We start from the raw sequence: 27,519 nt of genomic DNA, 5'->3' as shown, positions 1-27,519 counted from the left end.
CAATGGTTGTACTTGCGTTTTCGTTCATTCTTTATTTAAATGCACTCAATAATTTCTGAGTTCATAGTATTACATTTCACAGATTTTGTTTCATTTTAAAACTTGATTGAAATTTTGTACATATGTATTATGCCAATATATGTTAAATTTCATGATCTTTGTATAGCATAAGGTATTTAAAAGGGAAACTACAGTCAACAAACAAAAAATGAATACTTGACTTGCATTGTTTATTTTGAAATAAATGCATGAAAAGTTTGAGTTAGCTTACTTGTTAACTAGAAAGCTTAAGGAAAACACTACATGAAATTCTCAATGTTGTCTTATTTTTTTATAAAAAGAAAAAAAACAAGAATGATGACCAATGGGGAAATGTAACTTTCCAATGTGTTGAGAAGTTTATAGAAACCTGCTGACAAATACACTGTGAAATATTGCTTTGTGGAATGACAGTATTCTCAGCTTTATATTATGTATTGCAATTGATATTGAGTATGGTATATTTTAAAGGTATGTTAAAAGAAACAGAGCAGAAGAAGGACAGTGCTGTGAAATGTCTGGATGTTTTATCTACATCTAAACCTGGACATTGGAAGGCTATTCTAGAAGCAGGTAGGTCACATACTAGCTATTGTTAGGCAATAAAAAACAACAAATTAAGTATGTATGTTTTACAACTGCAGGCTTAATTCCTGAGCACTATGTAGCACTATCAATTTTAACTTTATTTGGTATTATTTGATATTCTTGGAATCAATGGCTTTTTTAATTGCTTATAAACTTTATTTAAATTTTATGGTGGAGATAAGAGCTTGTTGCTACAATGGTTGAAGATGCCTCTGAATCCTGATAGCTTACTACAACCCAAATTAATTAGAAAAAAAGAAAAAGAATGGACAAATTTCCACAGAATTAACTTCATTAAAGGATGGCTTTCAGTCATGTGACTTGATACTGACAATGTGAAAACAGTATTTTAAGGAAATACCTTTTATTTTAAGATTGGTATTTTGAAGTTCCATACATAAATTATCATTAAAAAATAGTTGAATGAAATGAAAAAGACCAGTATTTCCATTATCTTCACAACAATACACACATTAATTGTTTTAGTTTCATTCAGTGTCAAAGTTTATTTTCAGTTAACAATAGAAAGGTGAGGTACATGATTTTAACAAATGTTTACAAAATTGTGAATGAATTAAAACTTGAATGTTTACTTAACTTTAATGTTTGCTTAGTTAATATTAGTTATTGTTACATGAAGTGCATGTAAAGATGATAGTTGCTGTTATTGTGACTTGATGTTCTAATTAACCGAACAACAGATTTGTATTTCTGTCTGAAATGGATGATGGCCATGGTGGGATACTTAGAATATTTTTATTGTTGTGTTCTTTAACAACCGATTGAGTTAAAACTCATAATAGAGTTAAATGGTGGCTTACATTAGATAAAATGGAATTAATTTGTTAGGTTGTTGGAATGAAAAAAATGGAGATGTAACATTATCCTTAGGAAGCCCTACCCTTTCTCTTTTTTTGTTTCAACGAAACTCTGCCTGCTAAGACAACAATGCTTGTCTTTACAAATGGAATAAGATTCAATATACCCCTACTTTTCTGTTGATTAATGCCATAAAATCAGGTCAAATATTTTTTTGGGGGGAAAAAAATAACAATATATTGAATCACCACAAGTTTCACTTAATTTGGCAGGAAAAAAACAAAGAAAACTTTCTACTTTAATTTGCATCATACTTTAAAGAAAATATTACTATTTTTGTGAAATAGAACTTCTGTATGGTAAGTTTGTGATTGCTTCAGATTGTTCTGATTGGCTAGCAATTGCAATACGTAGTTTTATTTTTGAAAATGATCTATGATCTCAGGTCAAATAGTAAAAAAAAATGTACACGTATAGTCTTCACTTATTTCAAAATTTCATTATTTGGTTTATACACATGTAGAACAAATTTTCTCTAATTCTATGGAAATTTATCCCTTTCCGAACCCATTGTATAAAAAAATTTAATCAACGTGTGGTTGCTGGTGATCTCAAAAGATCATTGGATGATTTTCAGGGTCATGACCTTTTTTAGCTAACTGGATGAATCAAAATATGATAACAGGTGTTAATGAAATTGACAACTTCGTGCAATGTGAAAGGCACTCGAAGGGGATTTTCGGTAAAAAAAAAAGATAATGTCATTTTAATCATTAGAGAAACAGATTCTTACATAATTACTCGTGGATTATCGGATTTATCCAATCTCGATAGTTAAATTATAAATTTTAAAGTCCTCGCCGAGGCGGCTCGGACTTTAAAATTGATAATTTAACTATCTCGATTGGATAAATCCGATAATCCACTGGTATCAATGTAAGAATCTATATATAAATTATAGCATAAAAGGATGACTGTCGTCATTAGCATGTGTTTAAAAAAAAGTATTTAAATATAGAAATAAATCAAACATAGACCAGATTTTAATGCTTATTTAAACATGGCTATTAAACTTACTGACCAATATAAAAATATAAGAAGTAGTATTTAAAAAAAATAAGTGTAGTACTAATTGCATAAGTTAATGATTTAGTGATGATAGTGTGGTATGCCAGTGATTGTGAAACAATGATTAAAAGAACCTAACTAAGTGTCAAAACAAATATGACGGAAAATCCTAAATAGATAGTAAAAAAAGAATAATCAGCTGTTCTATAAAAACATAGATGATAACAAGGAAGGCAGAGTAAAAATGGAGTTACCTCCCATAGTCTCCTTCTGATTCTCACTCATATTTAATGTGAGTTTCCTTGATTCCATGTATGTGTTAAAGAACAGCCCTCAAGTTGCACAGAAATATATTGATTGCTTATGAATTCTGGAATTAATGTAATTTTATATTATAAATAAGCTACATTTTATCATCATACTAACATATTAAATATTTTCTGGAAGGTTTATTTAAAGGTAAGTGTTGAAGTGTGGTATAGTCAGAAGGTTGACACCTAGACCGGTGCAATACACATTCGTGTGCTTTATACAAATTGTGTGATGTTTTAGGAAATTGGATTGTGTGAATTTCATTTGTTGAATATTTTGCAGCTTTATTTTATTTTTAATTAATAGACATTATTTAGACAATATATATATACAAAACCCTTTTGTAGCAGTACAAAGTAGAAAATAGAAAAGTAGATGAACAATTGCAAAGTTTAACCTGTATACATAAGTATATAATCAGTATACAAGGCTTTGCAATGAATATGAATCATTTTACTGTAGATTAAATGTTTTTTTTATACTTTTTCAATGTCCAAACTGTATAATTGAGGATGACAGTTTATATGCTTACTATATACAGACAGTGAGGTTTGTGAATTGTCAATTGAAACTTCTGTGGATTTACATAATTCAAATTGTAGTTTTCATGGTATGATGTCCAATTTGTGTATCGTAAGAGGCACATCATGCAAAGGACATTGTTTGGCACAAAGGGGAATAACCTGTACATTTATAATGAGAATAATATATTGAATCAGGAAAATAATTGGAATGAATCCCTTTATATACTCAGTCAAACAGTTACAGAGTAAGCAGAGTAAGTGAAAAAAGGTTTAAAGTTTTTGTGATGTGTTTCTTAACAACCCACAGATGACACATCTTTCCATCTCAGTCAAATTTGTGTTGAACACATAGACATAGAATAAAATTCTGTCAAATATTGAGATTTTTTTATCTTTTTTTTTATGTCAAGAGTGAAATATAGATTTGACAATGATATCTAGAACAAATAAAATAAAAGTGTATACATTGTAAAGTTTTGATTTGTATTTTTAGATGCTGTGCCAGCACTGGTACTATTGATGTATTCAGACAATGAAGAGTTACAGGCTGTGGCAGCATCTGTTCTCTGTAACATCTCACAGGAAGATGATGTAAGAGTGGCACTCACTGAATCAAATGCCGCTGAAATACTCATTAAACGTTTGATGTCTCCTAACGAAGACATACAGTCACGGTCGGCCATTATTCTGTCGGATATCGCCTATGTGGAAGGAAATCAGTCCATTATATCAGATAAGGGTGGCATTGAGCCACTTGTCGAGTTGATGGACTCTGAAGGTCATGATGTGTTAGTGAATGCTGTAAATGCTGTACGAGTATTGTGTGATGGGAATGAGATTAACCAAAATGCAATAGCAGAGTGTGGTGGCATTCCGCCATTGGTAGAATTTCTGACTTTGGTCAATTTTGGTAGGTTATTTGTCTTGTTATTAAAACTTGTAAGTTTGCATATTAACTTACGTGAAGATTACCAATATGATGGCATATTAAGGAAGTCCATTAAATTAATAATAACATAAATGAATTGAGTTGCAGAAAAGCATCATGGTAACACAAATCTATAATCGAATACTGTAATTAAAAAATTGATTAAGACATCAATAAAGTAGTTGAAACCTTCATGGAATACTTTGAACTTGAGCAGAAGTTTCCTCATGACCAATAAATTACATCTAAGGAAATGTTTCACTTTTACCCGTATAGCTGCAATTGCAGGTTCCATGATCTGTTTATAATTTTCTTCAACATGAGACCAATTTTAGTTAAAATTTTATATTTTATTTTATAACAGAGATGCTCCAGGCTGTTGCAGCCTCTGCTGTGGCATCTGTTGCTGCTGGCAATCCAAAGAACCAAGAGGATGTTATTAAGGAGGGTGCAGCTAAGTATGTGACTTTGTCTAATTACAATATAGATTTCTACTGTTTAAATAGCATTTTAAGTCAACCATCAAATAAGTGGACCCAAAGTTCCTCTTTTATAATTGATCAATTGGTATGATATTTCCCCTTTTCTATAATGTATTTGATAACCTATAGAATCCAGTTTTTATGCCTACCTATGATAGCAGAGTGGCATCATGTTTTCTGGTCTGTGCGTCTGTCTGTTGTTTTTGTCCTGCTTCAGGTCAAAGTTTTGGTCAAGGTAGTTCTTGATGAAGTTCTTCTTCTTCTTCTTTAAGGTCAACAAGGCTTCAATACTGAAGAATACAAGTTGAAGTCCAATCAACTTCAAACTTAGTAAACATGTTCCCCATGATGTAATCTTTCTAATTTAAATTAAAGTTTTGACCCCAATTTCAATTCCATTGAACATAAAAAATTATAGTGTGAAATTCAGGTTAAAGGTTTCTAATTTAAATTAAAGTTTTGACCCCAATTTCAATTCCATTGAACATAAAAAATTATAGTGTGAAATTCAGGTTAAAGGTTTTGGTTAATTCCTTTTTAATTTACTGACATATAAAACTAATTTTTCTGAACATTTTTTCTTCCCTTTTGTTGGTGTTTCAAGCTACTCAAATGACTACAGTGTTTCAAGCTACTCAAATGACTACAGTGTTTCCTCTCCACTGATAGTTCTCCTCTCATATCTCACTGTAGTACAGCATAGTTAACTCTATTGAGTAAATCATTCTTTAAATGTAAATGTGTCCAAATATTTAGAAGAGAGTACAGTATGAGTCATTGGTAGACAAATTTTTCCATTTGGCTAATGTTCAGAAAGATATAATACAACCCATTGACGTTGTGTCTTATTGTCTTATCTTGAAAGAAGTTATTTGGAAATTTAAATTGTTGACACCAAAATACGAAGAAAAAAAGTATTATTTTGTTGATGTATACTTATTGTATTATTTTAGGCCTCTGGTTGACATTGTAAATAGTCTGAAGAAAGAAGATGTGAAGTTAAAGGCAGCTAAAGCCATAGAAGCTCTCTCTGATCACAATCCAAAGAGTCAACAAGCATTTATTGATCTAGGTGCTCAGAAAGCTTTACTTAAAATCTTAAAGGTAAATTATTTCAGTTAAATATAATTACAAACATAATGTCCATCATTTATGTGCTTAAAAAAAAAGAATTAAAAAAAACACATTTATATGAATATATGTTGATATAAAGATGTCTTTTTGTAGGTTAGTTTTTTTTTTGTCAGATTGCTATGTCAGTGAACAAACATCTACTTTTAGTCATATATTTATAAGGATGAAAAACAAGGATGATAATCAACAATACTATGGCAGTCAGGTTAACTGATATCAAATAGTCCATTTGCTTATTTAATTCTAAGGGAGACAACTAAAGAATGGATCTCTAATAACAGGGTCAGTTATGGAAATTGGCAAATAGACCATTGTGTTGACATGTACACTTTGGTTAAACTTAAAATAAAGATAAAGTTCATGTATATTGAATCTCAAAATAAGTTGGAAAATTGTTATCAAACAAAAAACCATACATTTTGTCCTTCATTTTAAGTATTTTTTGTGTTTTTCTCTCGATTTTTCTAACACTTTGTATTTGATATTTGTCAATGTATTGTATTTAGAATCAGAGTGTAGAAGTGAAAGAACAAGCAGCTTGTGCACTATGGGCCTTAGCTGGTCAGACTAAAACCCAACAGAAGAAGATAGCTAAAGATACTGGTATAACTAATATCTGTGGGATGTTGTTAGATACTACAGAGAGTATAGTACAAGTTGGTAAGTAATTGATATTGTACTAATTAGTTAGTATACTTAGTATTGTACAAGTTTGTAGGGTAGGTGTTTCTCAGTCTTTAGATGTCTATGGACATGTGCCAAATGAAGGTCAATTTTGAGTTCTTGAAGTCTATTTACAATGTAATGTTTTATTACGAATGGGATTTGTTCAGTTCAAGTTATCCAGTGATCAGTGCTTGAGCAACCATAAAGTTTTACTGTAAACCTATTTGGAAAAAAGTCTTACACAGTACTAAGCTTCTTATCAGTTACAAACATCTATGATGTTTGATGATATAAGTTCAAGCTGCTGAAGTTCAACTGTAGAAATCCTAGAAATCTGGAACAAAGATTGTGAAAGTTTTGAAATTGATCCTTTGAAAAGAAGTTAACTGAAACTAGGTAGGACATGATTCTGTTATTTAATGTAATAATAGATATTTTCTAAAAGCAATATCATTTGAAAGAGAGGACATTTATTACCAATGAAGCAAGTATCGTAATATTTTACATGTATACTAGGATGTCTCATGGCAATAACTTTGTAAATAAACTCATTATGTATACCAGGATTCACATTTTGTACATTGAAACACGTTTGGTGTAAGACTCATCAGTGATGCTGTAATGATAAAAGTTGGAAAGGTCAAATAAAGTACAATATTGAAGAGCATTAAAACCCCAAATTCCTGAAAGTTTTGCCAGTTAACATGGTTGATGTAATCTAATCCTGAGGTAGAAAAGTCTTAGTATTTGGAAAATTTTAATTTTTGAATATAGTTAATTTATAGTTATGACCATACCAATACCATTTCATGTCAACACAGAAGAGAGGATATTGATTACCCCTTTAAAGTCATAATTAAATACATATTGTTCTATATTACTAGGTTGTCGTATGGCGATATCACTTGGAAGAGAGGACATAGATTACCAGAATCAGTTGGCTAATACCAATGCATTTGAACAGTTAAACAGACTTTTACAACCTCAGAAATACACCAAAAATGTCATATTAATGGCAATCAAAGTACTGGGAATACTGTGTGTAGGTAAGGTTGTTTATGGTATTGTAAGCATCAAATGTCTCAGTGGGACAGTACTATTTTTTCACAGTGACTTGAACAATTTGGTTATACTGTTAATTCAGAAATTATTTTGTGCATTTTTTATTGCAATTTTGTTATTTTAGACTAAAATGTGATTACATTTTTACGATATTGAGAAAAATTTGTAAGGAGTAGACTATTATGTCTGTCTGACATATGGAAATTCTTACACTGAACAACACTAGGAATACACTCTTTCCTGTTATCAGTCAAGATTAACAAAAAAGTAATATGTTGATTATTTTTACCTGCTATTGTAATCATGCACTTACAATCTTTAAAAGATAACTAATATGAATAAGATTCCCATATTGGATACAAACAAGAATAAGAACCTCTTGTATGGAGATTAAATTTAGGACAGCTGATCATCTGTTATTTTTTTCTTTTTAAATAAATATATTTTGATGTTTTTAACAATAACTTTGAGTAAGAATTACAAACTGTAAGAGTTTATAAGATGATTGACTTTCCATGGATTGTTATTTCACTATTACAGGTGTTGCTACAACTAATAATAAAGTTACACAAAAACGTATTGCTGAGGAGAGAACCATACCTACCTTAGTAAACCTATTGAATGACCCACTTAATGACCCCACAGGAGAGGTACAAGTGGAGGTGGCTATGTCATTAGGATGTATAGTCCTCAGTAATCCACACAACCATGAGTTACTCAGAGATATCAAAGACTTTAGTTTTGATGTTTTACTCGATCTTCTCAAGTACCAAGATGAGGTAAATACTGTAAACCAAGTTATTTTTGTGAATATAAATCATTGCAAATATGTAAAACTGGAATCCTTCCTTATTAAACTACATCCTTTCAATAAGAAAATCACGAAATTAGATAGCAGCAAAGTGGTCTAGAAAGGGTAAAACGTGAAATAAAGTTTGCTTACAGTAATCTAATAATTCATAAGTGATTAAAAATACTAAGAGTATTCAGTCTTTTTATTTTACTAGAATTATTCATTTAGGTATATAATCCAAACAATTATGAATTACTGAAATATATACAAGTTGTGATGGTTTACATGAATTTTATTTTGTTGTAACACTAGATCTGGTAACATTTACTGAAATAAGGCATGGGATCTGTATATATGGGAGATAACCAATTCCAATTTTAATGACAGATCTGATATCAATGAAAGAAAATAGGCATTTGATCAACAAAATCAATTGTTTCTGTATATATAATTTATACTAGAATTAGGCATGTATTCAACACAACCATGATTTAGTGGAGATATTGTTTTTCTTGATCTTACCAAGTATTTCACCAAATTTGAGGTACGATTTTTGTTCAAATCTATGTCAGATAAAATTCACTTCTTTTTATAATACATAAAATTGACATTCTATGTTTGTCTATTTAAAATATTACAAGTAGTATGTAATTTTTTAAAATGCATATTCCTTTGTTAGGAAATCCGATTGAGAGCTGGTATGGCTTTAGCTATTTTTGCATTCAACAATACACAACAACAGTTTGCAATCAGAGAGGCTGGTGGTATCAGTTATTCTGTTTTCCAAGATTTCCTGGAGTCAGAAAACGAAAACTATGTATGTGAGGCTGCATTTCAGGTGAGTGACATTATCAGTTACTTAATGAATGTAAACATCATTGTTCATGAGACTGTTTTTCAGATCAGCTACCATCAAAGTTTAGTGTTTCCCAACTGCCTAAATTATAACATGGTAACGTTGTAAATTAACATAATTCATTTCTTAATTCATGAGTAAATCTATATGATTTGATGAAGATATTGCTGATTTAATCATATCAAGTGAAAATTTCAGTTAGATCAATGTATGCAAACAATTTTCTTTTCTATGGATTTATGTACATGAATTTGTTAACCTATTATTTGCCATCTATTTCTACCTTCCCATGTCATAGACTGAAATTGTGAAATACTTTTGACTATATTTTTCTCTGTTTTGTAGATTGTAGTGTTAGCTCGAGTAATAGTAGATGATGATCAAGTGACATTAACAGCAAGGGGAGTAACTATACTTGTCAACAAAGTTAAATCACATGATGATAATGTTGTTGTCCGAGCTTCTAGTTTACTGGCAAGTTTGGCACACACCAGGGCCGGTATACCTGATGCCATGGTAACTGTGGGTGCCATTGATATTCTGGTTGAACGTCTGGCTTCTGCCAATGATCAGGTCCGCAGTTCTACAGCAATAGCTTTAGGTTACTTGACATTCAATAAAACAGCTGCTAGAATTCTGCTGAGTGCTTGCAGAAATACTCCGGGCTTATACAAAAAGATGATGGAAAATATAGGGAAAACTCCTAAAATCAGTGAAGATTTCTTACAGGATTTTAAAAGAGCAAAGATTGTTGGATTGCCTTCACAATGGTAAGTTTTTCATTATGCATTGAACTAAATGTAAAGAAAAATGCTCATCTCTTGTCTTCTTTAAGGAAAATTAATGATACTTTTTACTGTATAAAAAACACTTAATATAGAAATTCATATCAATAAACTTTGTATCTTTCTATTGAACAGAGTAATGGAATAATAAATTGTTATGTATACAAACATGTATCATTTTTTGTTAATATATGTGTAGCTCTTTGAACTAATCATAGAAGAATGAGATTTTTTCTGGGTACATCTTTGGATTCTATTAAAGCATGCACAAATGAATCACATATTTCAATTAATCTACTCTTTATGACTAAATGTCACGACCACCTTACTGTTGATTCATATCCAAAAATGCTGTTTGATTAACTGTAGACTTTTGAAAAACACACAAAATCCACAAAAATGCATGTTTTTCTCAATCCATGAAAAATAATATCAATGAAAATAAATGAATTCAAAGTATTAGATAATTAAGGTCTAGTAAGAAATCATTGCATGTTTTATTTATGACATTTCGAGATTAAAAATATAGATTTTTTATGAAAATTTTAAATATCATTTAGAAATTGTATATTTTTGTTCCAGCCTTGAAATCAATGGAGGACCACCTGTCAAGCCACCAAGTAGGAGAGATGGTAAGTCAATGATAGGTTAAATGTTTGGTTAGTCAAGTCATGACCTTTGTAATAACATAAAATATAAGTCATTAGGACTGATACTTGAATATAAGATCAATAATTTAATTATAAAAAAGTATAAAGATTTTCTAATAAAGATAGCAATAAGAAGTAACCCTTGTAAAATTTTGTAATATCAAATAGAGCAGCTTTTATACAGGATTATTTTCCAGTTTTGCATATACATGTATGGATTTTGGTTAAGCTTCATGAACATCAACACAATCCCCATATTTTTTTAATTGAATTGAAAGTTTTGTAATTTACTTTTGATATTACACAAGGTATAAAATATTCATAGGAAGTACATCAATCTTGTTTTTGTTCTGCTAATTATTACATCAACTAATCAAATTTGTGCTTTCAAATTCATTATATTATTGCAATAAACTTGGGAGACCGTAAGTTATCCACAAAAAAAAGTTGTCATATATAAAAAGTGCCTTGTTCTCCCATTCATTTATAAATGTTTATAATGATTTCATCTCAAACTTAAACATTAATTTGGTTTTTTTTACAGTTCGTCCAACCACAGCTCACTCAATCAGAACTACATCAAGTCGTGCTCAGTCTGGTCGTAAAAAATCTCCTGTTCCAAGTGTGATTATAAGTAAATCAACAGAAAATAGTAGACCCTCTACAGGTGTTAGGACTAATTCAAGGGCAACTAACTCTCGTGCAAGACCTTTGTCAGCCGCCTCCTCAACTAAAACACGTAAAACTAGCCCTTCTCCAGAGACAAGTTTCAAGACACGTTTATCCGCATGGAAGAATGAGAAATAGAAGCTAGTGTAGTTTGATTATGTAGTTATAATTTATTGTTCTGTGAGAAATATTATTTACAATCTTTTGTAAGTGCTTGAACAATCAGTGAGATTAGTACAGCTTTATAAATGTAGTGTTTGTGATATATGCATTCATTATTTTAAATGGACTTCAAGCTGGGTAGGTTAATACCAAATGTTTCCTGTAACAAAGTAGAACTACATGAAAATAAAAAGTAGATGCAACAAGTTATTCAGTGATTTCTGCAGACCGGCATAGCTAAATTTTATTTTGCTAGTATAAAATCATCTCACTGCAAAATTAAACAACCAAGGTGTGAATTTCCCATTATCTGAATTTCTTCTGTTTACCTATTCTTGTATGTAATGTTATCTATAATTTCCACAATGAAATAGGCATACAAAAGTTTGAAGAAAAGAATCAGCAGTCATCATCGGGTTAATATATTATATTATATTTGATTTTTCTTTTCTTTTTTGTTATCCCAAACAGTTTCAGGTATTTTAAAATTAGGACATAATAAGAACACTAATTTGTTATTACAAAAAAACTATTAGCTACTAGAGAAATAATGTGCAGTTCATAATACCAGAGACTATAAAGTTTAATTGGTTGAACTTTGTTAAATTCAGAAAAAAAACAAAGTTCAAAGCCTAGGAAATTACCTTTATTAAGTAATGTGACAATAGATTTCTAACATTCTACTCTTTTTTATTCTTAAAAGCTTATTGTGTATTTTGTTGACAACTTTCCATCAATAAGAGCTTTTTAAGATAAGACTGTCTGTGATTATTTTCCCTGTGATATGATTTATATGGTAGGTTTTTTTATTTGTATTTTCTTATACATTTGTATATTGTTTATACATGTATTTTTTTTTTGTAATCATATTTGCATTAATTTTTATATTTGTTTTATGATGTTAGAAATTAAGATGCTTTAATGTTAGTTTTGTTGTTAAATATAAGTTTAAAGTGGTGGTATTTGCAAGATCTGAGGTCAAATTTTTGTACAAAACCCTATATTTTTTGGATCAGTACCAATATTGAATAGAGGTAAGTAATATTCTTTGAAAGATACAAATTTTAATAGATGTATTCCTAACACATATGGATTAGTATATTTTGCTCATTGTGAACAATAAAGATATCTGAAAGCTGCGTGTTTTAATGTTCATGTTTTATAATTCTATTTTTTCTAAGTTGTGTCTAAAGCAGAAATTTTTATGTAAAATTTTTCACACTTTTATGTTGTGTTTCAAACAAGTTAGGATGTAAAAAAATATTTACAGGGAAAATTTCAATAGTCATTACTTTCTAGTATTTCCAAGAGAACAATATTTAGAATATTTTGTGTTGACTTTTTAAAATTATGATTTTATCAGGTAATCCACAATAAGAAAATAAAAGAAAAAATATAAGCAAAATTTGTATTTGCCACTTTAAATGTCAATAAACATATAAAATTTGTATAAAAAGCATAAGCTAGTATTTTGATAAAAAAAAATTTATAATGGTTTACTTTTATAAATTGTTATTTGGATGGAGAGTTGTCTCATTGGCACTCATACCACATCTTCCTATATCTATTTAAAAGAACTTGTGTAAATCTGTATTTATTGCTTTGTTTTCTATATTGCATTTACCATCTGTGATACACGTTTGTTTTATGTACTACACTTAGTTATGATGTAATTTGTTACTTTTAAATAAATATTTTGAATAGTTAAAATACTGTAGACTCAAGTCACCAGGTTATTTACTTACATGAACAACAGGACAGGTGCCACATGTGTAGCAGGACCAGCTTACCCTCATGGAGCACATAAAGTTACCCTAGGCCACATGTGTAGCAAGATCTGCTTACCCTCATGGAGCACATAAAGTTACCCTAGACCACATGTGTAGCAAGATCTGCTTACCCTCATGGAGCATATAAAGTTACCCTAGGCCACATGTGTAGCAAGATCTGCTTACCCTCATGGAGCACATAAAGTTAGCCTAGGCCACATGTGTAACAAGATCTGCTACCCTCATGGAGCATATAAAGTTAGCCTAGGCCACATGTGTAACAAGATCTGCTTACCCTCATGGAGCACATAAAGTTACCCTAGGCCACATGTGTAGCAAGATCTGCTTACCCTCATGGAGCATATAAAGTTACCCTAGGCCACATGTGTAGCAAGATCTGCTACCCTCATGGAGCACATAAAGTTACCCTAGGCCACATGTGTAGCAAGATCTGCTTACCCTCATGGAGCATATAAAGTTACCCTAGTTTTCCAGTGGGGTTGATGATGGTCAGTCTTCAGTTAACTATGTTGTGTCTTGTATACTGCTGTTTGTCTGTTTGTCTTATCTATTTTTTGCCATTGGGTTGTCAGTTTAATTTTGACAATAAAAAATACTTATGAACCACACATTTTGAAAGTTAGGTTGTAAGTGTGGAAAACTTTTTCAAATGGGATATCACTACCTGTCCCAAGTCAGGAGCCTGTAATTCAGTGGTTGCTGTATATAATATTTGTTTTTCATTCATTATTTTGTACTTATCTCAGGGCCTTTTATAGGTGACTATATATGTGGTATGGGTTTTACTCATTACTGAAAACCATACAGCTACCTATAGTTGTTAATTTCTATGTCATTTTGGTCTCTTGTGGAGAGTTGTCATATTGGGAATCATATCACATCTTCTTTTGATGAATATTTGCTTTATTGACTTTAGAAAAGCAGATATTCACCGAGGCCAATGGCTTGCAACTGTTTTATTCTGTATTCCATGAACATGTTTGTCCTGACAATAATTCACAAAACAAATTGTACATCAATAAATTTACAACAAGAGTGCATAAACTGAATGTCTAGTCTGTTTTACATTCATGTTGAAAGTGCAATATGAAGGTTTTATTACAAGTATCACATAAACTTAATATTATCAATGTCATAAAAATGAGGTCACGGGATGAACCATGTCAAAAAACATGTACCATACACCAAATATAGTGGTCTTATCATACCTGAGAAACAGATCGAAAACCACAAGATCTTTATATTAACCAATGATCAATGAAGATTAGGTCAAGGTCATATAAACCCTGCCAGACTTCCATGTACATCTCCCAATTGTTCCATTCACTTAATATAATCATTGATAATTGGCCTATTGCTTTTAAGATATCTGAGAAATAGACCAAACCACAAAAACTAAAAATTGTCCAATAAACCAGAAAATGAGGGTCCAGGTCGGATAAAACCTGCTGATGGACATGTGTATCTGACAATTGCTTGATACATCAAATATAGCAGGCCTTTTGCTAATAGTATCAGAGAATTTGACAAAACCACAAACACTAAACATTGTGCATTAAAACAAGAAATTGAGGTCAAGGTAAGATGAAACATGTCAGTCAGACCTGTACACCTTACAATCAATCCATACACCAAATATAGTTGATTATTGACTAAAAAAAAAGTCCAGTGGTATATTTATATGCATATTCATAACAAAAACATGTTAATATTATATGAATATTTACTCTGTTTTGTGCTAGACTGACAAGTTGAGCCCAATTTTGTAAGTGCTTGTTCTCTAGGTAACAGTCTGCAGGAGGAAAAGACACTTTTTACAGACACATTTTTCAGACTCGGAGCTGACCAGTCTTTTCTCCTACTCCTTATTACTGTGTGTTAAGAAAAGAAGCAACAAATACCAGTTTTAAAGTCTCTTGTTTGACCCAGTTAGAGTTTGACTTCCTTCCCTCAAACCAAACAAGCTACCATGGCAGTCTAATATAGTTGACTTATTGCTTTTAAAAGGGTTTGACCTGTTAACTTTAACCTTGATCATTTATCCATTGAATAAGGTCTTGGTCAGAAGAACCCTACCTAACAGACATAAAGACTGTACTAGGATCCCATATTCCAAACATAGTTACTGGTATCCTTTTACTCAAAACAAGTATTTCACTTTACATATTTAAAAAAAAAACAGATATTGAACCATAAAATGAGGTCAAGGACAATTGATATATGACGGACAGAAACATCATAGCATAAGGTATCAAGCTATCTGCAAACAAGGTATGAAACATCCAGGTCCTCTGCCTTCTGATATATAAAGCTTTAAACAAATACTTTACACTGGTGCTCACATCACATTGTAATACCGATGTCTCTAATACTGTGACCATAGTTATACATGTGAAAACGTGACTTTTGCACAGTGAATATTCTTTTTCCCCAGGTGAATATGCTGATTTATTCAAAATCAAATTCAAATATAAAACCTAGGCAAATCCATTTGATTCTTAACAAAATTTCAATATGCATAAACAACATGTAACAAGCATTTTTACAACCCTAACACCTTTGTTAATCTTTAAATATGGTTTTCAAATGCGTTTAACTGTTTTCCTTATCCCCTGTCAAAGCCAAATGCATAAATGACTATTTCATATCTTTACATAAAAGTTGATAGCGATAATAAGATACAACTGATATCTGCAGCATTGTTTGTGGTGCTAAAAAGTAATACCTTTTTGACTTACCTCATGTAAAAAAACCTAGCAGACAGATTTACATATATTGAGTTGAACAAAAGATAATTTAGTAGGGCATGGTAATGATTACAAAAATCATCTGTAAAATATTCTAAGCCTTTACAAATTTGTGTATAAAGAGAGCAACAAAAATTGAAGTCATTAAGATATTCCAAGTTAAATATATCATTTAGATATAAGTTCTGTTCAGATCTTTATAACTCAGACTGTGTCTTCATAGTTGTCTTTGCAGGATCAAAATGCTCTGGAAATATAAAAACCAAAACAATGTATAACCACTATCAGATATGATGTTTACAAAATATTGAAGAATAAAAGAAGAAAGTGTCCATGGGACACAGATGCCTGGCATCTTGTAAATATAATAAAGCTAGATTCCAGAAACGGCAAATTCAGTCATTTTACTATTTATTTAAATAATGCCACTCATATTCAAACCTGATCTATGTTTGTTGGTAATAGGCATTGAGTATTAGACTAAGTTTAATAAATATATAAAGGGATTTCTTACTAAGAATATTCTTCATGTATTAGTCCCAGATGAATTGAATCTTGCAGAAAATCCTTAAAATAAATTTAAATGTTCTTTTATACTGAACAGTATCAGTGAAAAATTCCACAATATCCATTATCCACAACATACCATGTCAAAACAATGAAATATTCAATAATAAAAACATATATTACTGTGTTCTTACATACTAATTGCAGTATACTACATATTTTTTTCTTTTAAAACATTTGAATTAGATGTTATAAATACTTAAATTTCAAGAGATATAATAAATATTACAGATTAAAGTATGTTGCGTGTCTCTGCCATTTTGGATTGTGAAAAAGCAGAAAACAATTGGTTGAGAGCTTTAATTTGAAATTTTGCCAAATAAGGGGAGGTAAGTCTGATAGTGTATCTTTTTTAGGAAATAACCTATGTTGTTTTGTAACAAGAAAATAAGTCACTTGACCCCAATTTCCCTTTTTATTTTCAGAAAGCACATTTAAAGAGCTTTCTTATTGTTCATTATCTTAAAATTCCATCATTTAGTTTTCCTTCTATTACACAAAATCTGGTTTATCACGTATAATCTATAAAAAAATATTGTACTGCAGAAGGAATAACCAATCTTTCACTTGTATGTTTATGTATGTCATTCTATATTCCTTTTCTTCAAAAAAAAAAGGATCACAAAGAAATTTTCCATGTAAACAAAAAATGATAAAAAGCAAATATGAAATGACAAATATAAACACACAAGAAACAAATTGTTTGATAAAAAAACCCCTGAACCTTGAAAAGAGCCCTGATACTTTTTTTTTCAAAACATCATATAAACTGACATCGGATTCAAATTTTTCTTGATTTGAATTTTAATGTGCGTATTGTTATGTGTTTACTTTTCTAGATTGGCTAGAGGTATAGGGGAGGGTTGAGATCTCATAAACATGTTTAACCCCGCCGCAATGTTGCGCCTGTCCCAAGTCAGGAGCCTCTGGCCTTTGTTAGTTTTGTATGATTTTTAATTTTAGTTTCTTGTGTATAATTAGGAGTTTAGAACGACGTCCATTATCACTGTACTAGTATACATATATTTAAGGGGCCAGATGAAGGTGTCTATGGGTGCAGAAATTTCTCGCTACATTGAAGACCCATTGGTGGCCTTTGGCTGTTGTCTGCTCTATGGTCGGGTTGTTGTCGCTTTGATACATTCCCTATTTCCTTTCTCAATTTTCATTTTGGCAAAGTATCAAACAATTCTATTAACTTCAATTGTTTTGTTTTTCTTAAACAACCATGCATATACCTAAAAAAAAAACAGTTTATAAACTGTAGGACAATCATAAGCTGACCATACCTTCATCTGGATTGATATCAATTTTTTTAGTAGGATGACTTACGACTATATGATTCCTCATTTCCTTCAGGTGGAAAAGTGTCTTTTATTGAATGACCAGATTCCTTTGAAATTATTTTTTTCTCTTTCAAATTTAAAATAGAGTCTGCTATGATTTTAGCTGTTTCCATAGTGTACCCTCCACTCGTTACCATGACAATTGGTATGTTTTTAGATCTGACTTTTGTAAACACAATTTCATCTCGCTTTATAATTCCCTGTTACAAAAAACAAAAACAATAAAATGGCAAACTTAAAGACTAATAAGTGTCTATTTATGTTACATGTAAATCAATGTTGTTTGTGTGTCATGATATTTTTTTCTTATTACTAAGTATGGGTGTATGAAAGAAAATTGATTACTTTCTGAAAAACTTGATGTCACTCTTGGATGATATGGAAGTTTCTTGCTTTAGTTTTAGTTATCTTTACTCTAGTTTGTACTGACTTGATCTTCCCCTGTTCTTTAATCTCTTTAGTTTTGGATGTTTTCTTAGTTATTTCACTACTATCGTATATTAGTGTGCCCTACCAGTGCAGTAACATCAAGTTTCCCATAAATATTCTCTAATGAATAAGGATCCCCTATTAAGATACATATATAATGTGTGCTTATGTCTGCAGTGATATCCAAGTTCCCTAATGGATTCACTTTTAATATATCTGTGCCATCACTGTACAATAATGTATGCTTACCTCTGCAGAGATATCCAGGTTCCCTAAAGGATCCCCTTTTAATATATCTGTGCCAGCATTGTATACTATAATATCTGGTTTGAATTCATTTAAGGCTTCTTCTATTGTCCTGAAAGATGCATAAACACAAAAGCCTCAAAGAACCTGAATTGCCCACTGAGAACCTCTTTACTTTCAAAATAAAATCTATCTCAATCATTAGTCTATTGGGTAGAGTAAGTTTACTATTATCAAAAACTTATTCCTTTTACAAAAAATAAAATTGTTCTGAATCAGTTAAATTTACTGGAAGGTCTTAAATACATTAATGTAGATTACATAACTAAATTACACTACAATTTTAATATATCCTGTAGGAAACATTGGAACTTCAGTATTGAATACCTTTTAACTTTTTCTAAATACTCTTCATCTTTTGTGTGGTGTAAACAATTTGCTCTTTTCTTTATAGCAGCTAAAAAGAAATAAATGAAATAGTTCTGTCAACAATTGTATCCTAACATATTACCGTACTGTATCTTTGTTCATACAAAGTCAAAATGGCATTGAAAGTTTTTACTGAAACAGGAGAAAGCACCACAAACTCAGTGTCATGTTCAAAGTACTGTAAAAATCCCAATCTTTATGGCATCATTTAAGAATTTAAAATATTTACAAGAGAGGCGAAGATACCAAAGGGACATTCAAACTAAAGTCGTAAAACAACTGACAACACCATGGCTAAAAAAGAAAAAGACCAAACAGACACACAAAAGTACACAAAACACAACATAGAAAACAAAAGACTAAGTGTTAAGAACCACTGTAGAACTAGATAACTAGCATTAAATATAAGATATAGGGTTTCTTGTATACAATTACTATCAAATATAGGGTTTCTTGTATACAATTACTATCAAATATAGGGTTTCTTGTATACAATTACTATCAATATAGAAATAACATTGTGTCTAATTTTTATTCAATCAGATATCTAACTCTTAACTTTAATGTTTAAATGAAGATAAAAACCCAATGCATGTATATCAGACCTACCTTTTGCTTTTAAATCTCTAGGGTATATTGCACCATTATAAACATCAAGGATATATACACTATCATCATTAAGGAAATCTCTCTCATGACCATTTCCCTATAAATAATACAAATATATTAGTAACGCTTTTCATTTTTATTTGTCTGCTTAAAAACCATAATTTGAAGCTTATTCTATTTTCAATTGTATGCAATATCAGGTAATGGTGATAATAGAAAATAGAATACTAGCAGGTTTTAAACCGTTACATAAATTTAGTTAAACACTTTTTGCAAAAAATATGCTGAATATTATTTAAATTCCTGAATCTTTAGTGTTTTGTTGACAGATACTATTCTGTTTGTCTTGTTTCTTCTTTATAGTGTTGCCTGTCATTTCACACATCATTAACCATACCAATTGTGCTGCATCAAGTTCTCATTTTAATGATTAATGTCTCTTTGAAAATTTCAAAACCTTATAATCTGACTTCTAATTTTTATCTTGTCCCATTGGTATATTCTATTTTTTTCCTGGTGAAATAAACATTTAACTAACTTTTTTATGCAGATTTTTAAGGTTAAGAAATGAACTTTTCTTTCTTAGTTACTGCACAAGATTGGAGTACAATTACTATTCTATACCTTATAACTATACATCAATATTCATGCAACAACCTTTTTAGTAGTAAACTTTTCAAATAACAAATACTCAATGTTTAACTTCTGCTAAAGTCACAATTTCATATTTCAAGCAATACAACACCAGTGCAATAGAACAGAATATTACAAACAAACTAAGTTTTTTAAAATCAAAGCTTACTACTTGAAAGAAAATATTTATACAATAACCATATTTTATAAATGAACTTTTTGACCTCACAATAGGCCTTCGTCTGAAGACAATCATGCAGTAGCCATAGTCAATACAAATAAATTATTTACCTGGTGGGCATCAAGATCTATAATCATGGCTTTCTTTATTTTAGGATCAGATGCCATCAAAAATTTGATAGCGAGAGTTATGTCAGCATAAACACAAAATCCTCCGCCATCTTCTCCATGTGCATGATGAAAACCTCCTCCAATGTTAATGGCCCAACCTCTTTCCACAGCAAGCTTTGTAGCCTTTAAAGTATAATTTATAATTAAAACCTAATAATTTTCTGTTCTTATTCTTCTTCTTATAAACAACAACGCTTACATATTAGATAACATGTTTGCTGTTGTTTTTAAACCAAAAATATAGTTTCTTTCAGGTAAATGTCAAGAGTGAGTTTACTTTTAATATTTGGTCTTAATGTTGTATGCTAAGTGTTGGATATTTTCAGTATTCTAATAAGGAATTCTTACTACTTAGAATTTATTTCTGTTTGATTAATATTTTTTTTTTTTGTACTGTTATGTTTGTATTAGAAATGATGGTTCTGCGTGACAAATATCCTATTCTTAAATAAATGTTAGCTGTGAATACTCCAAAAGTTCTCACTTTACAATAGATGGAATAATGGCACATGTATCCTATTGACAAACCAAACCAGATTTGCATCCTCTCTACTGTCAAACAAATTCATTTATTCCCTACTAAAAAATACTTTCCGATCTGTCTTTGACATATTTAATCTGCTCTGGTTCCATTATATGAACCTACTGTATAAATATTGCATATGAACAGACTGACTTTTTCACTCTGGGTCCATTAAAGTCACTCTGGGTCCATGATATCCACTAAGTCCACAAATATTGCATAAGAAAGCCGAACAATGTCCACAATTATATCATCACGACCAAGACAGGATAGAACACCACAAAATTTCTTCTTCAGATCTTCTTGATTATTTCCACCGTCAAGAGGCCCCATGGCATCTTCTAATAAATTATTTGTACAAGTCAGACAGAATTTCTGCATTGATTTAATGTGAGCTAGAGCTTTTGTAATGTCTGTTAAATTCTCTTCTGTCATATATTTCCTGCAATGTCCAGAACTTTAAGATATTTCAAATCATGGCGTAAAATATGACAAAATTCCGACACTGAAGCATCCAGTAAATGATTCTGTGCTAGGCTAAGAATTTTCACATTTGAAAAATGTTTTGTGATCTTTAACAAAAACATAGGCGATATCCTATCATTGTCATAGATAGAAAATTGGCACACTTTACTTAAATTAAGTTCCTTTAAGTGAATTGCATGTTGAGACTTTGTCAAACATGACAGGTCATTTTCATTCAAGTCACAGCCCCGTAAACTGAGAAATTCCAGGGGTTGTTTTAATGCTGTTAATATCTCACCAAGACAACCAAGAAGGTAATTAAAGCTTAGATCCAATCGAATTAAGTTCGAGAAACAGTTCAATGTTTCCACTATTTTATTCCGTAATGCTGTTCTACTTCTCGTTCGACCTTCCTGTAAATAAATATTGCAGTCCTGAAGATCTAATGCACAAACATTTTTAAATTTCTGAAGGTCTGATGCTCCGAGAAAGAAAATTCCCTCTTCAAGTTGCTTCAGCTCAATTCCTTCAATGTTCTCTGGGTCCAAGCCTCTCAGGACAATAAATGGGCTAAACAGTCCATTACATCATCTCCAATCATTAAATCAGACTTAATACAAATATTAGACACAGAGATAGACAAAGGTGTTATTGACCGTAGTCCATTACATATGAGATTATTCATGAAAAATGTCCTGTTTGTAGAAAACTGTAAGTTGTCCATTTTCACAGTCATTTTTTCTCCTTTAGGAATGTATATAGAGAATGTGGAATTTTTAACCATCTCATGACACAGCAGATCTTCTAACATTTTTGGTAAAATTTCATCTGTTAAACGACTTCTTTTCACACCAGCATTTTTGACTATTGTTTTCTGTTGTGATTTCTTTAAAGACAAAATAGGCCACATCTGTACTATCAGCTTGCAGAATGTTCCATTTAATTTAAGTCCTCTGAAGTCAATAGATTTGAGTTTACAATATTTAGTTCTGTTGATTACACCTGTGAACACTACCAAATCATGGTCCATTTCTTCCTCAAAAATATCATGGTGCTTGGGTGGTAATATATCCTTAAAACATAATTCTGTATGTGGCCAGTTTGATATGATAGCACTGATAGCATTAGGTTGTGCCTTCTCTATTGCTGCCCTGAGTAAATCTGCTGCTAAGTGTATTGGTACACAACGTATTGCATGATTGGTCAATCAGGGGCGTAGCTAGAAAGAATCAATGTGCAAGCAACTACTGCCGAGCGGAGCCAGGCGAAAAAATTTTGGGACCCTTTTACGCAGAAAAATGTGTTTTTTTTCGGTTTTCGGTTATAGGACAGTTGAAAGAGAAGCTACATGTAGATAGGACTTATTAACAATTTATGAATGTAAAACTATTAATAAAGCTTCTGAATAGAGTAAATCATGGTTATTTGAAAACATAAACTACACATTTTTCTGATACAGAATTTACTCAAAATTGTCCAAAATCCGCTCTTCGGGCTAGACAGAAACGAGCTTCTCTATTACTTTGTCAATATTTACACTGAAACGCCGATGAATATGCAGTAATGCTAGCGATGATAACCAGTAGTTGTGCATTGTTGATCGTACATTTGATTTCAACAGACTAGTACATTGATAGATCTCTACGGTAGCATTTGCGAGATGTTATAAACCATGCAACGTACGTATTCGTCATCGAGCGACCTCCCAATTAAATTCGTCAAAACTGCATACCAGGTCAGTTTCGTATGTCTCAGACAATGTTGAGATTTGTTAGTTTGTTATATTTCCTACAACACAAAGAAGCAGATACGGCACAAAGAAGCGATTTTCTGTTAATCCCAGACGTGACTTCACTCTCCAGTTCCATTATCATATGGTCTAAACGCAAATTATAACGAGACTTTCCTATACTGTTTTGGCGTGTTTGCAGGGTGATTGGCTCTGGTAGTCTGTCGAACACATCACCGTGTCATATTTTCAACGATATCGAAGGGTTCTGATAAATCTAATGCCCATTGGTACATCTCATTCCAAACAGATAAACCGTACTCTGTAAAATGTGCTCCGAAATTACATGTCTTAGACTGAGTATAACAAATTCAAATCTTGTTAAGAGATACAAGTAATACTGTCCGATTTTGTCATGATCTCCAATAGAACTTCTATTTTGAAACCAAATGCCGTTATTTAATGACATTTCATCAATTAAAAAAGTGACAACATATGTGTTTCCTTTAAACATTTAATTTATAAATGTTTATTTTGCAATTTTATTTTGCATGCCAAATCGATGTGCACGCAACTGCGTGTTGGCGTATAGGGAGCTACGCGCCTGTCAATCCATCACATCTGTTGATCACAGGGCAACTAATCTGAACCAATGAAATTGGTTTGATTATCTCTTTGACTGGTTCCTTAGGTTTGTTGAGGTTCAGTGTATTATAGTTCACTTTATCTAATGCCTTAAACATTGTCAATATTAGGAAAATTAGTCTTTATCTGCTATATTGTCTTTTCCATCACTTGTTAATTTGATTAATATTGTCAAATTGTAGATATGATTTAAAGACACCCAGATATATGGCAGATCAACTATTTATTGTCATGGCTGAAATATTGGTTTAAGATTAGAAAAATGAACCAAAGCTAAGTTGATTTTATTTAAGAACATGGTGGTATTTGTCTGCACATTACATTTTATAAAAGTTTTATTTTGGAACATAAAAAAGAAAAAATTACCAGAATGGTTCCACCTGTTTGGAATCTGAGTGGTTTGAGTAATATTTTCTGTAAGATAAAGTTGGGTACTAATGCTACTGGTAATACTTCTGTAATCCTGGCAACAACAGAACTCCACTAAAACATAAAAAAAAACTTAATCTCATGAACTTTATCCACCTGTGATACTGCATGTTAAAGTATTCTATTTTAAAGCTAGAATTTAATGGATAATAAATAGACAAAATGTTAATGACAAATGAATTGTAGAGGGAGTCACCCTCCAGTTGATAGTTGAAATCTTTGAGAGATAATTAATTGTACTTTTATGTAAAAAAAATAACATGATTAAAAAAATTAAAAAGGCCAATACATAGAAAAAAGAACTTTTTTTTTCTTTTACTGTCAACAAGTTGATTTTCAAATTTAAAACCTGAGGTATGACGATAAAAAAAAATCAACCTATCGTCTAATTCCTTTTTAATTAATATTAGAAATAGAAAGTTGATATTATAGTCAATGTATACAATTGAAAAATTCAGATTCAGTTACTTTGAGAGTTTGGTAACCAATAATTGATTGATAAAAAAATTGCTTAAAAGGTCATCTAATGTCTTCACATTTAACAGGTTTCAATAAACATCCAATAGAGAAGGAGAAAGCTCTAATTTCTACAGGACAGATCTTTTATACATGTTATACAAAAAATAATGTGGAAATGTGTTTATTTCAATGACATAAAAATATTGCTAGGAAAATTTGTAATAATAATAATACAGACTTGAACTTCTTAAAAATATCCTTACTGTTAAGTCGTCCAGATATTTCTGTGTATGAACAACTAAGAGATCTTGTGACGTGGCTTCCTTTGGTGTTACAACATCTGTCTCCGATACCATGCCTGCCTCTGTAATGTGGATTAACTAATTTAGTATTAGAATAGATAGCAGGAAAAGATTCCTTCCATTGGTTCATTTCTATCATATTTGTTTTCCATAAATTGTTTTGTTATATATTATGTAAAAGAATTGTTTCAAACTTTTCACATCATGCCTTTTACAGGCAACTGTAAGGCAGTTTTTTTCATTGTTGAAGGCTATATGGCTGCCTTAAATTGCTTGCATCCACTTAATTTTAACTCTGGTGGATAACAATCTAAGTGGCAATAAGTCCAAAACTTTAAATAACAAAAAGACATAATTGTTTTACATTGTCTAATCAGGGCCTTTTATAGCTGACTATGTGGTATGGGCTTTGCTCATTGTTGAAGGCCGTACGATGACCTTAATGTTTATGTCATTTTGGTCTTTTGTGGATAGTTGTCTCATTGGCAATCATACCACATCTTCTTTTTTATATTTATATAACTATAGTTGTTCTTATCTGACATTCTGCAAATTTGATTGAAGGTGTTAATTAAATGGTTATTGACATTCTGATTCATGTGGACTTTGTATTTTGTGTTTATGTGTACCTTAAATTTTGTAATTTTATTTATGTGTATCTTAAATTTTGCGCTAACAAAGTGAATTCTGTAGTTTGTCTATAAAATGTAAATTGATTACGTATGGAGAAAACAAAATAAGAAAAATATATACCTTTCAACATCTGAAAAACTCTTCCCCATTTGCCAGCATCAAATGGGTGAAGCTTCTGCATTCCAAAAGCATTTATGTTGTACTGATTAGTGTATACAATTGGCCATTGTTTGGGTTCTATTGGAACATATAAGTCAGTGGCATGCAGCCTTCTGTGAATAAAAAATGTCAACATAATCAGAATATGAAACAATATTTCAAAATCTCTTGAAAGCACCTGTTATAAAAAAAATTCTAATGTTATACAAGACTGGAACAATTGTACGTAACCCTTAATCCAACATTTAAAAAATAAATCTACTTTCAAGACTGCAGTTAAAGAACAATTAAAAATAACAGCAAATAATATTGAAACTGGAGATTTTTATAGGTTTTTTAAGAAACATTTGATCATTCTTTTGAAATTAAAATTATATTTTTATATATTTTCAAACAAGCATGACAAGGGAAAAATTATGATACTATTTTAAAAGTTTATATATTTTTAAATATATCTTTGTCCTGTCTTATGAATTTTTATACATGTGCTTGGATTTGCCTGAATAAAATTATGCTATACAACAATGAACACATAATGTACAGGAAATCTAAAACGAAAGTTGATGTACTTTCACTTTCGCTAATCTAAAATAATGTGACTGTCGAACCGTATTACCTTGGTGCTTCTGTTGCCATCACTGTAAAAGTTGATTTAACACTTAATCTATCGGATTTTTCTAGTGATGATGCAGACAGTATCACTGCAAATCTAAATAATGTAGATCTGATCTTCAGTAATGTCATCTCATTTTCCTTTTTCTTGTAAATAGAAATTTCCGAATGCATCTTCCCTTCGGTACATTTCGGATCACATAGAGTTATTTGGCGAGATTATAAGATATAATAACGGTAAAAAAATCTTGCCAAATAACGTTAACAGTAATTTGTAGTCATGGCGATAAAAACTTTCTTTCAGACGATAAAATATTTGGGCCTTCTAACTAAACACGATAGATCTAATCATAAATTTTACTAAGGCAAAATTTTAACCAATTCAAGTTGACGCTAGCGAAAGAAGAATATGACTATTTGACACATGCGGTAAAGAGCATTCCTATCCGCAGGCTGTTTTATAGCTATTCGAAAAAGCTACAATATTTTATCATAAATTTGTAATGACATATAGGTCTACATATTACTTTTTCATGGTGAGCGTCGTAATGCCACTATGGTATCTTCAAGCCGAATCTTGCCGAAAATGCCGGTACGATTTTTGGGGTTGAGTCTTTTTTTTTTTTTTTTAAATAACGATAATGTTTAGTTATTTGAAACCACTGATGAATCCCGCTATATATAGGATAATTTGATGAATAACGATAAAATGTTAACCGGCAATTTGTCACTGACTAGCGGTAGCCGGAAATGACCGTTTGACACCTGACGGTAAGAGGCATTCCTATCCTCATTTTATATATTATTAAAATACGTTTCCTGGTTTGTAGAGGTTAAATCTCTTCTATGCATTATATTAGGGTCTGCAACGAAGCAAGA

At 31.0% G+C, this 27,519-nt stretch overlaps 2 protein-coding genes and 1 pseudogene across 5 annotated transcripts in view; 1 reads left to right on the top strand and 2 right to left on the bottom strand.

Moving 5' to 3' along the window:
- LOC134706385 (ankyrin and armadillo repeat-containing protein-like) overlaps positions 1-13,249 on the top strand; it is a 30,153-nt gene extending 16,904 nt beyond the window's left edge. For all 3 annotated transcript variants that reach the window (XM_063565283.1, XM_063565282.1, XM_063565281.1), the window contains 11 exons: positions 511-612; positions 3,844-4,260; positions 4,643-4,736; positions 5,714-5,864; positions 6,401-6,554; positions 7,445-7,606; positions 8,163-8,401; positions 9,095-9,253; positions 9,617-10,041; positions 10,639-10,688; positions 11,251-13,249. In XM_063565283.1, coding sequence (XP_063421353.1) covers positions 511-612; positions 3,844-4,260; positions 4,643-4,736; positions 5,714-5,864; positions 6,401-6,554; positions 7,445-7,606; positions 8,163-8,401; positions 9,095-9,253; positions 9,617-10,041; positions 10,639-10,688; positions 11,251-11,513 — 2,216 coding nt within the window. In that variant the 3' untranslated portion in view covers positions 11,514-13,249. The remainder of the gene's footprint in view (positions 1-510; positions 613-3,843; positions 4,261-4,642; positions 4,737-5,713; positions 5,865-6,400; positions 6,555-7,444; positions 7,607-8,162; positions 8,402-9,094; positions 9,254-9,616; positions 10,042-10,638; positions 10,689-11,250) is intronic.
- A 1,027-nt stretch (positions 13,250-14,276) lies between these two features.
- LOC134706383 (histone deacetylase 11-like) lies at positions 14,277-26,829 on the bottom strand. 2 transcript variants are annotated; one of them, XM_063565280.1, is made up of 11 exons: positions 26,645-26,829; positions 25,990-26,141; positions 25,198-25,298; positions 24,413-24,529; positions 20,625-20,807; positions 19,701-19,797; positions 19,050-19,119; positions 18,666-18,774; positions 17,974-18,187; positions 16,589-16,641; positions 14,277-16,321 (listed from the first exon to the last, which is right to left on the bottom strand). In XM_063565280.1, the coding sequence occupies exons 1-10, from the start codon at positions 26,812-26,814 to the stop codon at positions 16,601-16,603; spliced, it is 1,254 nt and encodes a 417-aa protein (XP_063421350.1). In that variant the 5' UTR covers positions 26,815-26,829; the 3' UTR covers positions 14,277-16,321; positions 16,589-16,600. The 2 variants fall into 2 exon arrangements, with proteins under 2 accessions (XP_063421350.1, XP_063421349.1); XM_063565279.1 differs by lacking the exon at positions 16,589-16,641.
- On the bottom strand, positions 20,814-24,401 carry LOC134706384 (uncharacterized; annotated as a pseudogene).
- Positions 26,830-27,519: the final 690 nt, after the last annotated feature.

The sequence above is a fragment of the Mytilus trossulus genome, chromosome 2 (assembly GCF_036588685.1).
Source record: "Mytilus trossulus isolate FHL-02 chromosome 2, PNRI_Mtr1.1.1.hap1, whole genome shotgun sequence".
NCBI classification, from domain to species: domain Eukaryota; kingdom Metazoa; phylum Mollusca; class Bivalvia; order Mytilida; family Mytilidae; genus Mytilus; species Mytilus trossulus.
This window is presented reverse-complemented; position numbering and strand designations above follow the sequence as displayed.

What these genes read in the sequence shown, in the direction of transcription:
- LOC134706383 (XM_063565279.1), bottom strand. Translation starts at nt 26,814, where the DNA reads ATGCATTCGGAAATTTCTATTTACAAGAAAAAGGAAAATGAGATGACA. An exon ending in AGTTTTTCAGATGTTGAAAG is followed by an intron (nt 25,299 to 25,989) that starts GTATATATTTTT and finishes TCCACATTACAG; the next exon opens with AGGCAGGCATGGTATCGGAG. An exon ending in TAGAGATTTAAAAGCAAAAG is followed by an intron (nt 19,120 to 19,700) that starts GTAGGTCTGATA and finishes ATTTCTTTTTAG; the next exon opens with CTGCTATAAAGAAAAGAGCA.